Source organism: Neoarius graeffei, chromosome 11 (genome assembly GCF_027579695.1).
Source record: "Neoarius graeffei isolate fNeoGra1 chromosome 11, fNeoGra1.pri, whole genome shotgun sequence".
In the NCBI taxonomy this organism is placed as follows: domain Eukaryota; kingdom Metazoa; phylum Chordata; class Actinopteri; order Siluriformes; family Ariidae; genus Neoarius; species Neoarius graeffei.
In genome coordinates this window covers 16,334,629-16,347,700 of record NC_083579.1, presented here as the reverse complement: position 1 = coordinate 16,347,700, position 13,072 = coordinate 16,334,629, and the positions used below count along the sequence as shown (strand labels likewise).

The window sequence follows — 13,072 nt, the reverse complement described above, 5'->3', positions numbered from 1 at the left end:
TATAACTATCCCTGACAATACAGGACAAAATTCAGACAGCAGTTTCATTCCTTAGATTCTTAAAACTGATTCTGCAGCCAATTTAGTATGAGGCATGTAACAATATATCATGATGCAAATTCATGAAGATTTGAATTGATGAAATAATGAAATCAGTGGTGATTATCACCAGGCTGTGTCATCTCTTATTTTCTTTTAGCTGTCACTGTTGTTTAGACAGCAGAGGGCGCAACTGTAATAACGTACAAAAGCAAAAATACACGTGACTTCACTGTAGACGGAAGTGTAACAGCTCTAATGTCGCAAAAACAGAAGTGTGAAAGAGCTGCTGTGTGATTGTACAAATAGATTTAACAAGAAAGCAGAGCTCTCAGACTGCTGAAAGATAAAGAAAAGCGAAACAAATGGAGGTAGAACAAATGTTCAGAAAAGTTTATTAAGAAAAGGAATATTTGTTATTAATTTATTTTTAATAAAAGGAATATTTTAGTCCATTGCTGATTATATTTTACTCCAGCCTTTACAAATGTGGGTAAATAATTATTGTTGCTGGTTATTAAGAAAATGAAACAAAACATTTTTTAATTTAACAAAAATATTATTTTGATAAAGAACAGGAAAATAAATATTGCATTTTTTGGGTAAAAAGTTTTTCTTTATTTAATTTTGTTTTCCAAAAACTATCATGGGAAAACTTAATTGAATTCAATATCATGATGTCTATTTAATACTTGTCGGCTCAGAGATTACACGATGCAGACCGTTTCTCTCAGCAGCCACTGAACTCACCTGTGAGAATACGTTTATATGATGCACAGGTCTATGCACCATTCTGAATTTGCTTGAAATGGCAGGGGTCTTTACAGATTTCAGATAAATTCCATGCATCTCAGAATCTGAAAAAGGGAAAGCCATTACTCACACAGCACATTTCCAAATTTCCAAATGACACGCCCTTATTTATACAGTTATAAACTTTATCTCCGAGGGAATCGCAATACTTTTGTGGACGAGGTTCAACTTTAAAGGGTTCAAGTCAAACACAACAGTCTTTACAGCAGAGCACAAGAGACACAAAATTAATCAAATATAAGCAAATTCGTTAAATCAGTCAGCTCCAACTACAAATTCAGACTCAACACTTCACACACAACAATCGCCCTTTTTCTTACCATTAAGGCCTTGAGAACACTGAGTGGTGTCCACTACAAAACCTTCCAAAGACTTGTCCAGTTCTTTTCCATCACATTCATCGGAAGAAACAGAGCCTCCATCTTCAGACAGCTCCGCCTCTTCGTCCAGGAACTGTCGCCCATCTCTGTGCACTGCCTTCTGGGATAAACGTGGGAGACATTTTTGTCACTGACATTTCATTAAAAATCATGACCTCTAAAACAACCTCCTTCATGGGCTAGATGAGAGCTGCCTTTACCTTCGATTTCAACTGAAGAGGATGTGAACGTTTACAGGGCTGAAAGCCTTTGGGCCAAGAAACTGAGTCTTGTTTAAAGTCATCATCGGACACAGCTTCCCCGTCGCTCTCCTCAGACTAGTAAATAAAGCCAATAACATTCAATCAGCACTTAACGTGAGCAGGCTCAGACTCTTTCCTGGAGAAAAGTTTTGTGAAAAATTCATACAAATGTACCATATTCAATCGAGCGACACGCTTTCTAGGCGCCGCGATGGGAGACTCAACATCGCTGACTTTTGATTGCTAGAAAAAAAATATAACATTCACAAAAGACACAGTCATGCGACGTTAGTGTAGAGAACAAAGTTACCAGCAGCACATCCATAAGGATTCAGGAAAGGAATTAAAAAAATTAGACTGAAGGTATATGTAAATGTCATGTATGAATAAATTCAGTAAGTATTTGAAAAGGTATCATCTCATCTCATCTCATTATCTGTAGCCGCTTTATCCTGCTCTACAGGGTCGCAGGCAAGCTGGAGCCTATCCCAGCTGACTACGGGCGAAAGGCGGGGTACACCCTGGACAAGTCGCCAGGTCATCACAGGGCTGACACATAGACACAGACAACCATTCACACTCACATTCACACCTACGGTCAATTTAGAGTCACCAGTAAACCTAATCTGCATGTCTTTGGACTGTGGGGGAAACCGGAGCACCCGGAGGAAACCCACACGGACACGGGGAGAACATGCAAACTCCACACAGAAAGGCCTTCGCCGGCCACGGGGCTCGAACCCGGACCTTCTTGCTGTGAGGCGACAGTGCTAACCACTACACCACCGTGCTGCCCCAAAGTGACAATTATAAAGCAATAATCAATTATAATTTAAATCAATTATCATTGAGGATCATTTAATTATTATCAAAAAAGGACAGACAACTGGTGTGTATAAATAATCCAGTTTCTAAAACTGATGTGTAAACAGGCTGGGACAATGATCTGCCCACAACTTTGATGAAAAATAGTCCTTCGCTTCTTCATCATCCTGTACGAATTAGTGCTCGACCTACTGCGGATTCTGAACAAACTGAATTTTGAGCAGATTCACTAGTATCAGATATCGACTCATTTCCATACGAATTTGAATTTCATTGTACTGCATTGGGGGCAGCACGGTGGTGTAGTGGTTAGCGCTGTCGCCTCACAGCAAGAAGGTCCGGGTTCGAGCCCCGTGGCCGGCGAGGGCCTTTCTGTGCAGAGTTTGCATGTTCTCCCCGTGTCCGCGTGGGTTTCCTCCAGGTGCTCCGGTTTCCCCCACAGTCCAAAGACATGCAGGTTAGGTTAACTGGTGACTCTAAATTGACCGTAGGTGTGAAATGTGAGTGTGAATGGTTGTCTGTGTCTATGTGTCAGCCCTGTGATGACCTGGCGACTTGTCCAGGGTGTACCCCGCCTTTCGCCCGTAGTCAGCTGGGATAGGCTCCAGCTTGCCTGCGACCCTGTAGAACAGGATAAAGCGGCTAGAGATGATGAGATGTACTGCATTGTGTTGGAGTCGGAGGTTTACACCCTTATTAACAACTGTGTTCTAGCAAATTCATGCTTAGAGAATGTTACCAAGAAAATATTTCTTATATAATTTGCACATTTCTCATGTTCAGATTATACCCTCACATTTCAGCAACCCAATGTCTTCATTGTGCTGTTTTCTACTTGCTCTGTCTTTTGAGATATTAATGAAAACACCAGCGAGTCTCAGTGAACACACTCTGGACAAGAAGATTACAGTGCGATACGATGACGAGAAAGGTGGGTTTTGTGTTATGATTGGTCTAATTCAAGCAGTGGGTCAGGCGTGTGCTGTAGTGAGTCTTACCTCTGGAGATGACAGGGGATTGGCTCTTAATTGACGCCGTGGTTTTCGAATGACTGCTTCCTCGTCGCTATCACTGTTCACTGTTTCACAATCGCAAAGAAACAGAAAACAAACACAAAATTGCCATAAAATGCTATACAGCTGACCAATCAACATTCCCAACATTGGCAAACAAAGCTCATGAAACAACACTTTTTTTTTTCCCCACCCCATTGTATCCCTAATTTGCTCTTGGCCAATTCTCAGCCAGCTCTCCTCATCGTATGGTAGTTAACAACCCGGGACAGCGAGGGTTAACATTTCACTTCACATTATGGAAATGTAAAACTCATCCTACCTCTTATTCACCTTAGTTATTATACCCCCGCGCTGAACGGGGGGGATACTGGTTTACCTCTGTCCGTCCATATCTCTGTCTGTCCAAACACCCTTTTTCTCAGCAACCACAAATCATAGCCACTTGACACTTGGTACCAAACTTTAGCTTGGGGTTCTATATCATGTATACCATTTTCAGGTCTGTTGCACGTCAACTTCCTGTTTACCGACAATGTATTTACGAAACATGTAGCATGGATTTTGATGCTATTTCAAAATGACAGTTTAGCAGGAGGGCGGCACGGTGGTGTAGTGGTTAGCGCTGTCGCCTCACAGCAAGAAGGTCCTGGGTTCGAGCCCCGGGGCCGGCGAGGGCCTTTCTGTGTGGAGTTTGCATGTTCTCCCCGTGTCCGCGTGGGTTTCCTCCGGGTGCTCCGGTTTCCCCCACAGTCCAAAGACATGCAGGTTAGGTTAACTGGTGACTCGAAATTGACCGTAGGTGTGAATGTGAGTGTGAATGGTTGTCTGTGTCTATGTGTCAGCCCTGTGATGACCTGGCGACTTGTCCAGGGTGTACCCCGCCTTTCGCCCGTAGTCAGCTGGGATAGGCTCCAGCTTGCCTGCGACCCTGTAGAACAGGATAAAGCGGCTAGAGATAATGAGATGAGATGAGTTTAGCAGGATGCTATTTGAAATACCTGGGGAGAACACTGCTCTTTACCCTCTTGTTTCAGGGTTAACTATTTGAAGTCAACATTCATAATAAGTGTCCTATTCCTTCGATTGCTTGCATTCTGATACAGGCGAGAGTGGGGGGGATACGTAAGTGAGCAGTAGCTCACAGCTGATCTTGTTCTACTAGACATGAGCACTGCCTGCTACACAGTTTTACTCCATCCAACTTTAAACAAGTTTCAGATGGACTTTCTCACCTATCTTACTTAAAACTCCCTCAAAATGGCTCAGTTCTCACATCGATTCCAAAAGCTAACATAACCGGCTAAGTAGCAAGTCAATTCTAGCAAATATTGTTTTCAGGCAAAATGATGTAGTTGTGATATTTGTTCCATCACGTAACAGGTTTATATATGTAATAAAAGTTCATTTTACATGAAAACGTGACCTTATCTTAAAATGAAATGCTAACTTAAATACATTTTTATTTATACAAACAATGTATTTAAAATACATTTAAAGTTCGTCTTTTTTACTTGCACACGTCTACTTTTAATTCAGTCAGAGTTCGGTTTCACATTATTTACACATCTACAATAGACCCATAAAACTCACATTTTAGATTTTGGAATAACTCTGGACCCAAACAGATACATGTCCGTTCTTTTAGTTCTGCACCCTGCGAAACTCAGAACCTACTTCTGTAACCGTTTTAATGGTTTCATGAACAGATCACATCAACCAGATGATGGCTGAGTTCACCACACTGGCATAAACTCCTCATATTCAGCTCTCAATCCTCAACCCTGGTACCATCGTTTCCAAACTCCACCATATAAACCAACAAAAATCTTTGATGATAAATTTCATTTACAGCTGTTACATATCTTATTTTACAAAGCTTGAACTCACCTGAACAAGCACGATCTTCATAAACAGGTTTCCTTCCATCAAGCAAAGACCTGCGACACAATCCACGTGGCTGTGTTTGTGAGCTCAATACTTTAGGACAGAGTTCTAGATTTCTGCTTTTTGGAGACACAAATGCCAGAGTCGGGGTAGAAGCATTTGGTCTTACCAAACTCTCTCGCTCAGTGATGATGGGCGACAGGTTACTCTTGGCTATGACACAGGGTAGCTTTTTGCTCATTGGAGACACCCTGGGGGTTGACATTTGTCCAAGAGTGAAGCGGTTGGAAGATGTATTAGGTTTGTTCAGGGTTAGTGAGGTGAGCGTCTGCTCTCTATCAGCTGTGGGTTCTTTGGTCGTGTCAGACACTGGTTCTACAGTTTCCTCCTGTTCAGAGTCAAAAGAAAGCCCGAGGTCAAAATTGACAGAAAAAATGCCCTGAGAATAATCGAAAGCCTCAGACCTCTGCTCAGATGGTGGTTTGGATTCTAACAGTATCGAAGACTCTTTAGCATTAAAATTATTTGATGCATCTTTGACATTTTGTGTGACCTCTTTCCTTTGGTCAGTGTCCTGTGTGTTGATGGGAATTATAGTGTCTTTGTTTGGGGTCTCAGTGGTCGGTAACGATACGAGCTGGAAAGCCTCATCATCATCAAATAAGTCAATACTGTCATCTAAGCTAGTGAGCTGAACTTTAGACTCCAACGGTAGATTAGTGTTTTTATCTGCCCCATCATCCACAACGTCATCAAAAACCTCATCCCAGCTCGGGCTGTTGGCAGCACTGTCCGGAGCAGCAGAAACGGTCTCACTAGGCAACTTGACAGATTCAGGAGGAGCTCCAGCTCTACTACAGTCCACAAAGTCAGAGTCGAATGAATTCTCATGTTCATCAAGATCGAAATTGACTTGGAAATGATCAACCTCTTCTCTCAGACCACTGCAGAGCTCATCCGCTTCATCAAAGTGAGCAGGCTCATTGAGGCTTAATGAGCAATGCAGATCAAGACATTCAGGTGGAGATCTAGACAGAAGGTGCTTGACATTGGATAGAATCATTTCCAAGCTTCCAGTAGATTCACTGAAACTGTGGAGTTTTTGAAAGACATCCCATTTGGGTAAATAGAACATTTCCTCAACAGGTTTGAGGGAAGTATCAGGGTTTGTCTCAAGTTCAGGAGAACTGTGTGGCTGCTCATCTTTCCGTGAGAGTTTAGTCTCAGAGTGCTCAGTTACTTCAGTCTGCATGGCATTATCATTATTTGCACGGTTATCATAGTTGCACTGAAACACACTTAAACCTTCTTTAGTGGTAACACAATTGGACTCGGAAGACACTCGGTCTTTTAATAAAGTCAGTGAAGGAGGTTCTGCTTGGTTCTTCTTATCCAAGTTAGTTTTTGAGACACAACGGCTGGCATCTCGATCAACAAGTCTCGGGTTAGATCTTTTCTGCTGAGGCTTTTTTTTGCATGTAGCTTTCGCTGTTGTGCCATCTGCCTCACAACCAACAACATCCTCCTTTTGTAGATATGCTTTAACCTCAGATTCATATCTGCAGCCACTCTGTTGGATCACAAAATTGATTCTATTAATTGATAAAATATAATGTATAAGGATGGCATACAATTTTAGAACATTTTGAGAGAATGACTTCGGAAATGTTCTGAACAATTTTATTGTAGATTAAACGACTTTTGGAAAAAGCTCTCATAAGGTCGTGATCTATCTGCGAATCAGATACAACGACATGACCTTAATTTCTTTTTAGCTAAGAGTAATAAAGTCACCAACAGCAACCTCAAAAGAAAAAAAAAAAAAGTTACGCCTGTAAGTTAAATCGGCGCTTTGGAACAATCAGTAAGTTTCCCGAAAGGGGAAAGTCTTTAGAGCTGCTTTGCAGTTTCTCAGCAACATGACAAGCTGTGTTTTTTATTTATTTACTTATTGTATGTACTGTATTCTTTTTATCAACTTTAAGGGAGAGGAAAAAAAGAGAGAGGCTGGTGAGTTTATAGCTACTATAATGCAAATGATAACAGGAACATTTAGTTCCAGTGTTATTGTTGCATCTTTTGGTCAGAAATGGGAAGTGCAACAAGTGTTAAGAGACCCACAGGGGCAGGAATCACACTAACCCTTGGAAATGTTAATAGTCTTGCCAGATTGGGCTAGTTTAAAAATACTCCGCAGCCACAAAGACCTTGTTTTATACTGAATAACCGAAATTAAATTCCCGGGAAGAAAGGGAAAGTGCAAGTGCATAGAGACAGTGTGCTGAAACATGTCTTCTGTTTCCAGTGTCTGATTTTTGGAGGTTATTTTCAGGTCTTTTGTGTGGTTTTGGAGTTGTAGTAGGCTTGAAATTTTGCGGAAACCTGGCAACCTTGATTAACGATGCTGTACCGAGTCTACTGTGCTGCTTCTGCATGACTTCAAATTAAAAGCTGAACAAATGAGAGTGAGGTTTATCCATATCCATAGTTTCTATGACTTTAATCCTCACCTCTATTCTCCATTAGCAATTGGCCATTCATGTTCAGCTAAGTCACACGTCCCTGGTCTACGGTACACCCAGCTTCCTCTGAAAATGCATGTGACGCTACATGATGCGAAGCAGAGTGCTGCTACCCATTCCAACCCTTACGCCCCCAAGGTTTATTATTTTCACATAATTCTAAGGTCCGACATGTTATTCTGCTTATACCGCAATGATTTGCCAAAGATTACGGTGTTTAATTTAGTCTGTAGGTTGCAACCCAAATGATGCTCAGACACAACAGAAGGCAACAGAAGATTCTGGCATACAAACATATGAATGAAATGATTTCCCCCATGTCTCACCTCCTTCTCCTGTCTCATCTGGTCAATGAGTTCCATGATGGCGGTGAAATGGAGGCAGCGATTTGAGTGGTCCACTCTGTGTGTTGGAAGAGGCTGATTCTGCCAGTGTCTCCATTCCCAAAGAGACAAATCTCTCACTGGGCCTGTCACATGCTCATCCTATACAAACACCACACACACACACACACACACACACACACACACACACACACTCAGCTACATGTGAAACAGTCAATCTATCATGATGTGTGGAATCCATAGAGTTAAAATATACACAGAGAGAGCACTACAGTGGGGCAAAAAAGTATTTAGTCAGCCACCAATTGTGCCAGTTCTCCCACTTAAAAAGATGAGAGAGGCCTGTAATTTTCATCATAGGTACACTTCAACTATGAGAGACAGAATGGGGGGAAAGAATCCAGGAAATCACATTGTAGGATTTTTAATGAATTAATTGGTAAATTCCTCAGTAAAATAAGTATTTGGTCACCTACAAACAAGCAAGATTTCTGGCTCTCACAGACCTGTAACAACTTCTTTAAGAGGCTCCTCTGTCCTCCACTCGTTACCTGTATTAATGGCACCTGTTTGAACTCGTTATCAGTATAAAAGACACCTGTCCACAACCTCAAACAGTCACACTCCAAACTCCACTATGGCCAAAACCAAAGAGCTGTCAAAGGACACCAGAAACAAAATTGTAGACCTGCACCAGGCTGGGAAGACTGAATCTGCAATAGGTAAGCAGCTTGGTGTGAAGAAATCAACTGTGGGAGCAATTATTAGAAAAATGGAAGACATACAAGGCCACTGATAATCTCCCTCGATCTGGGGCTCCATGCAAGATCTCACCCCGTGGGGTCAAAATGATCACAAGAACGGTGAGCAAAAATCCCAGAACCACATGGGGGGACCTAGTGAATGACCTGCAGAGAGCTGGGACCAAAGTAACAAAGGCTACCATCAGTAACACACTACGCTGCCAGGGACTCAAATCCTGCAGTGCCAGACGTGTCCCCCTGCTTAAGCCAGTACATGTCCAGGCCCGTCTGAAGTTTGCTAGAGAACATTTGGATGATCCAGAAGAGGACTGGGAGAATGTCATATGGTCAGATGAAACCAAAATAGAACTTTTTGGTAAAAACTCAACTTGTCGTGTTTGGAGGAGAAAGAATGCTGAGTTGCATCCAAAGAACACCATACCTACTGTGAAGCATGGGGGTGGAAACATCATGCTTTGGGGCTGTTTTTCTGCAAAAGGACCAGGACGACTGATCCGTGTAAAGGAAAGAATGAATGGGGCCATGTATCGTGAGATTTTGAGTGAAAACCTCCTTCATCAGCAAGGGCATTGAAGATGAAACGTGGCTGGGTCTTTCAGCATGACAATGATCCCAAACACACCGCCCGGGCAACGAAGGAGTGGCTTCGTAAGAAGCATTTCAAGGTCCTGGAGTGACCTAGCCAGTCTCCAGATCTCAACCCCATAGAAAATCTTTGGAGGGAGTTGAAAGTCCGTGTTGCCCAGCGACAGCCCCAAAACATCACTGCTCTAGAGGAGATCTGCATGGAGAAATGGGCCAAAATACCAGCAACAGTGTGTGAAAACCTTGTGAAGACTTACAGAAAACGTTTGACCTCTGTCATTGCCAACAAAGGGTATATAACAAAGTATTGAGATGAACTTTTGTTATTGACCAAATACTTATTTTCCACCATAATTTGCAAATAAATTCTTTAAAAATCAGACAAATGTGATTTTCTGGATTTTTTTTCCCTCTCATTTTGTCTCTCATAGTTGAGGTATACCTATGATGAAAATTACAGGCCTCTCTCATCTTTTTAAGTGGGAGAACTTGCACAATTGGTGACTGACTAAATACTTTTTTGCCCCACTGTATATAGCGAGCATGCTGGTCATGTGATCACGGAGAGCCCATGATAGCTCCAGACTGCAACGATCTTTGCGCGTTATACTTCACATGGTTACATCACCATGTTATAATAGTTAAAAAGAGCTCTTCAGCATACGAAGGTTCAAACAACAGCTTTCAAACAACATCAAAGGCTGTGGAAGACAGTCATTTTAGCTGACTTTGGAGCTCTATTTCTGCTACGGCGCTCATCATGTTGCATTAAAATTGCATTCATAAATTAATGCTTCTTATGTGTATGTGTTTTCTACTTACTACACTATGTATAAAAGTGTAGTAGTGATTAAATCAGGAAAACAGTTAAGGTAGACACAAAGCAGTTTTCATTGTCAAATATTTGAGGGATTCAGGCACAGAAATCATCATCATCATCATTGACTGTCGGGCATGTCTAAAAGAAAGGTTGCATTATATGATATTAAACCCAGTTCAATTCCATTTTATTTCTCTTGCACTCTTCACAGACATCGTCATGAAGCAGTTTTACAAGAATATATAAATATATAAAATGAAGTGCCATACTGTTACACCCATAATATTTTGCTATTGTTCTAAGTGAGACGGAATGTACCTGTCGTTGTGGCTCTTTGTCAAAGCACAGGAAAGAGGAGCGCTTGAGTCTGGGCTGGGCTTCATTCTCACCCAACTTGATGGTAGATGACCACTCAGCCTCTTCAGCAGGGGTGAGAAAGCCATCCTCCTTCACATGCCCCTGCACACCATCCACTACAGAACAGAAATAAAGCCACATGCTAACCGATTTACATTTACACATAAGAGTCGTTCCCAGAAACATGACATAAAATTTTCATGCATAAATATCACAAATGAAACGTATGAATCTGGAACATATAAGCCTCTAATCTAAAAATATTTCATTTCGGTCAAGACCTTGGGCCTCAGGGCTGAGAAGAGACAGTCTCCTCATGTTGAGCGACTGTCGACTTTTGCTGGAACGCTTGCTGCTCTCTTTGGGCTCAAACTGGCCACAGGTAATATGCATCTTGTGCAGGGTGGGTGTGACCCCAGCAGGCAGCATGCGGGGGCTGTGGGGGAACAGGAAGAAGCTTTGCTTGTTTCCCATGATGCATTTATTGACACTGCGCCTGTTACTCTGGCTCTGGTTATAGATCTGTGGAGTAGATAAAAACAGCATGTACTTATAAAGCAAATGAAGATGATAATGAGTCAATATGAGAAAACAGGATGTTAAACGGCTCATGACGAAAGACACACGAAACATTTGAAAGTGCCTTATAGGAACAGGGCAGGTTACTTTTCACATACACAGGTTATTTCTGTCAACAGAATGAAAAACGTTTGGGTGTGATAATTATAAAAGCCAGTGTTCATTTGATTTGAGATCTACCAATGTGACTTGGAGACCTGCTGGGTCTTTCAGAGTAGACTATTACAGTGGTGGTTGAAAGTTTGTGAACCCTTTAGAATTTTCATATTTCTGCATAAATATGACCTAAAACATCATCAGATTTTCACATAAGTCCTAAAAGTAGATAAAGAGAACCCAGTTAAACAAATGAGACAAAAATATTATTCTTGGGTTATTTATTTATTGAGGAAAATGATCCAATATTACATATCGGTAAGTGGCAAAAGTATGTGAACCTCTAGGACTAGCAGTTAATTTGAAGGTGAAATTAGAGTCAGGTGTTTTCAATCAATGGGATGACAATCAGGTGTGAGTGGGCACCCTGTTTTATTTAAAGAACAGGGATCTATCAAAGTCTGATCTTCACAACACGTTTGTGGAAGTGTATCATGGCACGAACAAAGGAGATTTCTGAGAACCTCAGAAAAAGTGTTGCTGATGGTCATCAGGCTGGAAAAGGTTACAAAACCATCTCTAAAGACTTTGGACTCCACCAATCCACAGTCAGACAGATTGTGTACAAATGGAGGAAATTCAAGATGATTGTTACCCTCCCCAGGAGTGGTCGACCAACAAAGATCACTCCAAGAGCAAGGCGTGTAATAGTCAGCAAGGTCACAAAGGACCCCAGGGTAACTTCTAAGCAACCGAAGGCCTCTCTCACATTGGCTAATGTTAATGTTCATGAGTCCACCGTCAGGAGAACACTGAACAACAATGGTGTGCATGGCAGAGTTGCAAGGAGAAAGCCACTGCTCTCCAAAAAGAACACTGCTGCTCGTCTGCAGTTTGCTAAAGATCATGTGGACAAGCCAGAAGGCTACTGGAAAAATGTTTTGTGGACGGATGAGACCAAAATAGAACTTTTTGCTTTAAATGAGAAGCATTATGTTTGGAGAAAGGAAAACACTGCATTCCAGCATAAGAACCTTATTCCATCTGTGAAACATGGTGGTGGTGGTGGTATCATGGTTTGGGCTTGTTTTGCTGTATCTGGGCCAGAACGGCTTGCCATCATTGATGGAACAATGAATTCTGAAGTATACCAGCGAATTCTAAAGGAAAATATCAGGACATCTGTCCATGAACTGAATCTCAAGAGAAGGTGGGTCATACAGCAAGACAACGACCCTAAGCACACAAGTCGTTCTACCAAAGAATGGGTAAAGAAGAATAAAGTTTTGGAATGGCCAAGTCAAAGTCCTGACCTTAATCCAAACGAAATGTTGTGGAAGGACCTGAAGCGAGCAGTTCATGTGAGGAAACCCACCAACATCCCAGAGTTGAAGCTATTCTGTACGGAGGAATGGGCTAAAATTCCTCCAAGCCGGTGTGCAGGACTGATGATCAGTTACTGGAAACGTTTAGTTGCAGTTATTGCTGCACAAGGGGGTCACAGCAGATACTGAAAGCAAAGGTTCACATACTTTTGCCACTCACAGATATGTAATATTGGATCATTTTCCTCAACAAATAAATGACCAACTATCGTATTTTTTGTCTCATTTGTTTAACTGGGTTCTCTTTATCTACTTTTAGGACTTGTGTGAAAATCTGATGTTTTAGGTCATATTTATGCAGAAATATAGAAAATTCTAAAGGGTTCACAAACTTTCAAGCACCACTGTACCTTCCCAATCTGTCCAGCCACAGAAAGAAAACAGGTGGAGAGTTAGAAAAGTCCATGCTTCTTACATTGAC

General features: G+C 41.7%; 1 protein-coding gene across 3 annotated transcripts in view; it reads right to left on the bottom strand.

Moving 5' to 3' along the window:
* fancm (FA complementation group M) overlaps window positions 1-13,072 on the bottom strand; it is a 94,199-nt gene that overhangs the window by 15,387 nt on the left and 65,740 nt on the right. For all 3 annotated transcript variants that reach the window (XM_060933512.1, XM_060933511.1, XM_060933513.1), the window contains 9 exons: window positions 10,873-11,113; window positions 10,553-10,707; window positions 8,048-8,206; window positions 5,203-6,769; window positions 3,298-3,377; window positions 1,649-1,717; window positions 1,433-1,549; window positions 1,173-1,332; window positions 790-896 (listed from right to left, as the gene is read on the bottom strand). In XM_060933512.1, the coding sequence (XP_060789495.1) occupies window positions 790-896; window positions 1,173-1,332; window positions 1,433-1,549; window positions 1,649-1,717; window positions 3,298-3,377; window positions 5,203-6,769; window positions 8,048-8,206; window positions 10,553-10,707; window positions 10,873-11,113 (2,655 nt within the window). The remainder of the gene's footprint in view (window positions 1-789; window positions 897-1,172; window positions 1,333-1,432; window positions 1,550-1,648; window positions 1,718-3,297; window positions 3,378-5,202; window positions 6,770-8,047; window positions 8,207-10,552; window positions 10,708-10,872; window positions 11,114-13,072) is intronic.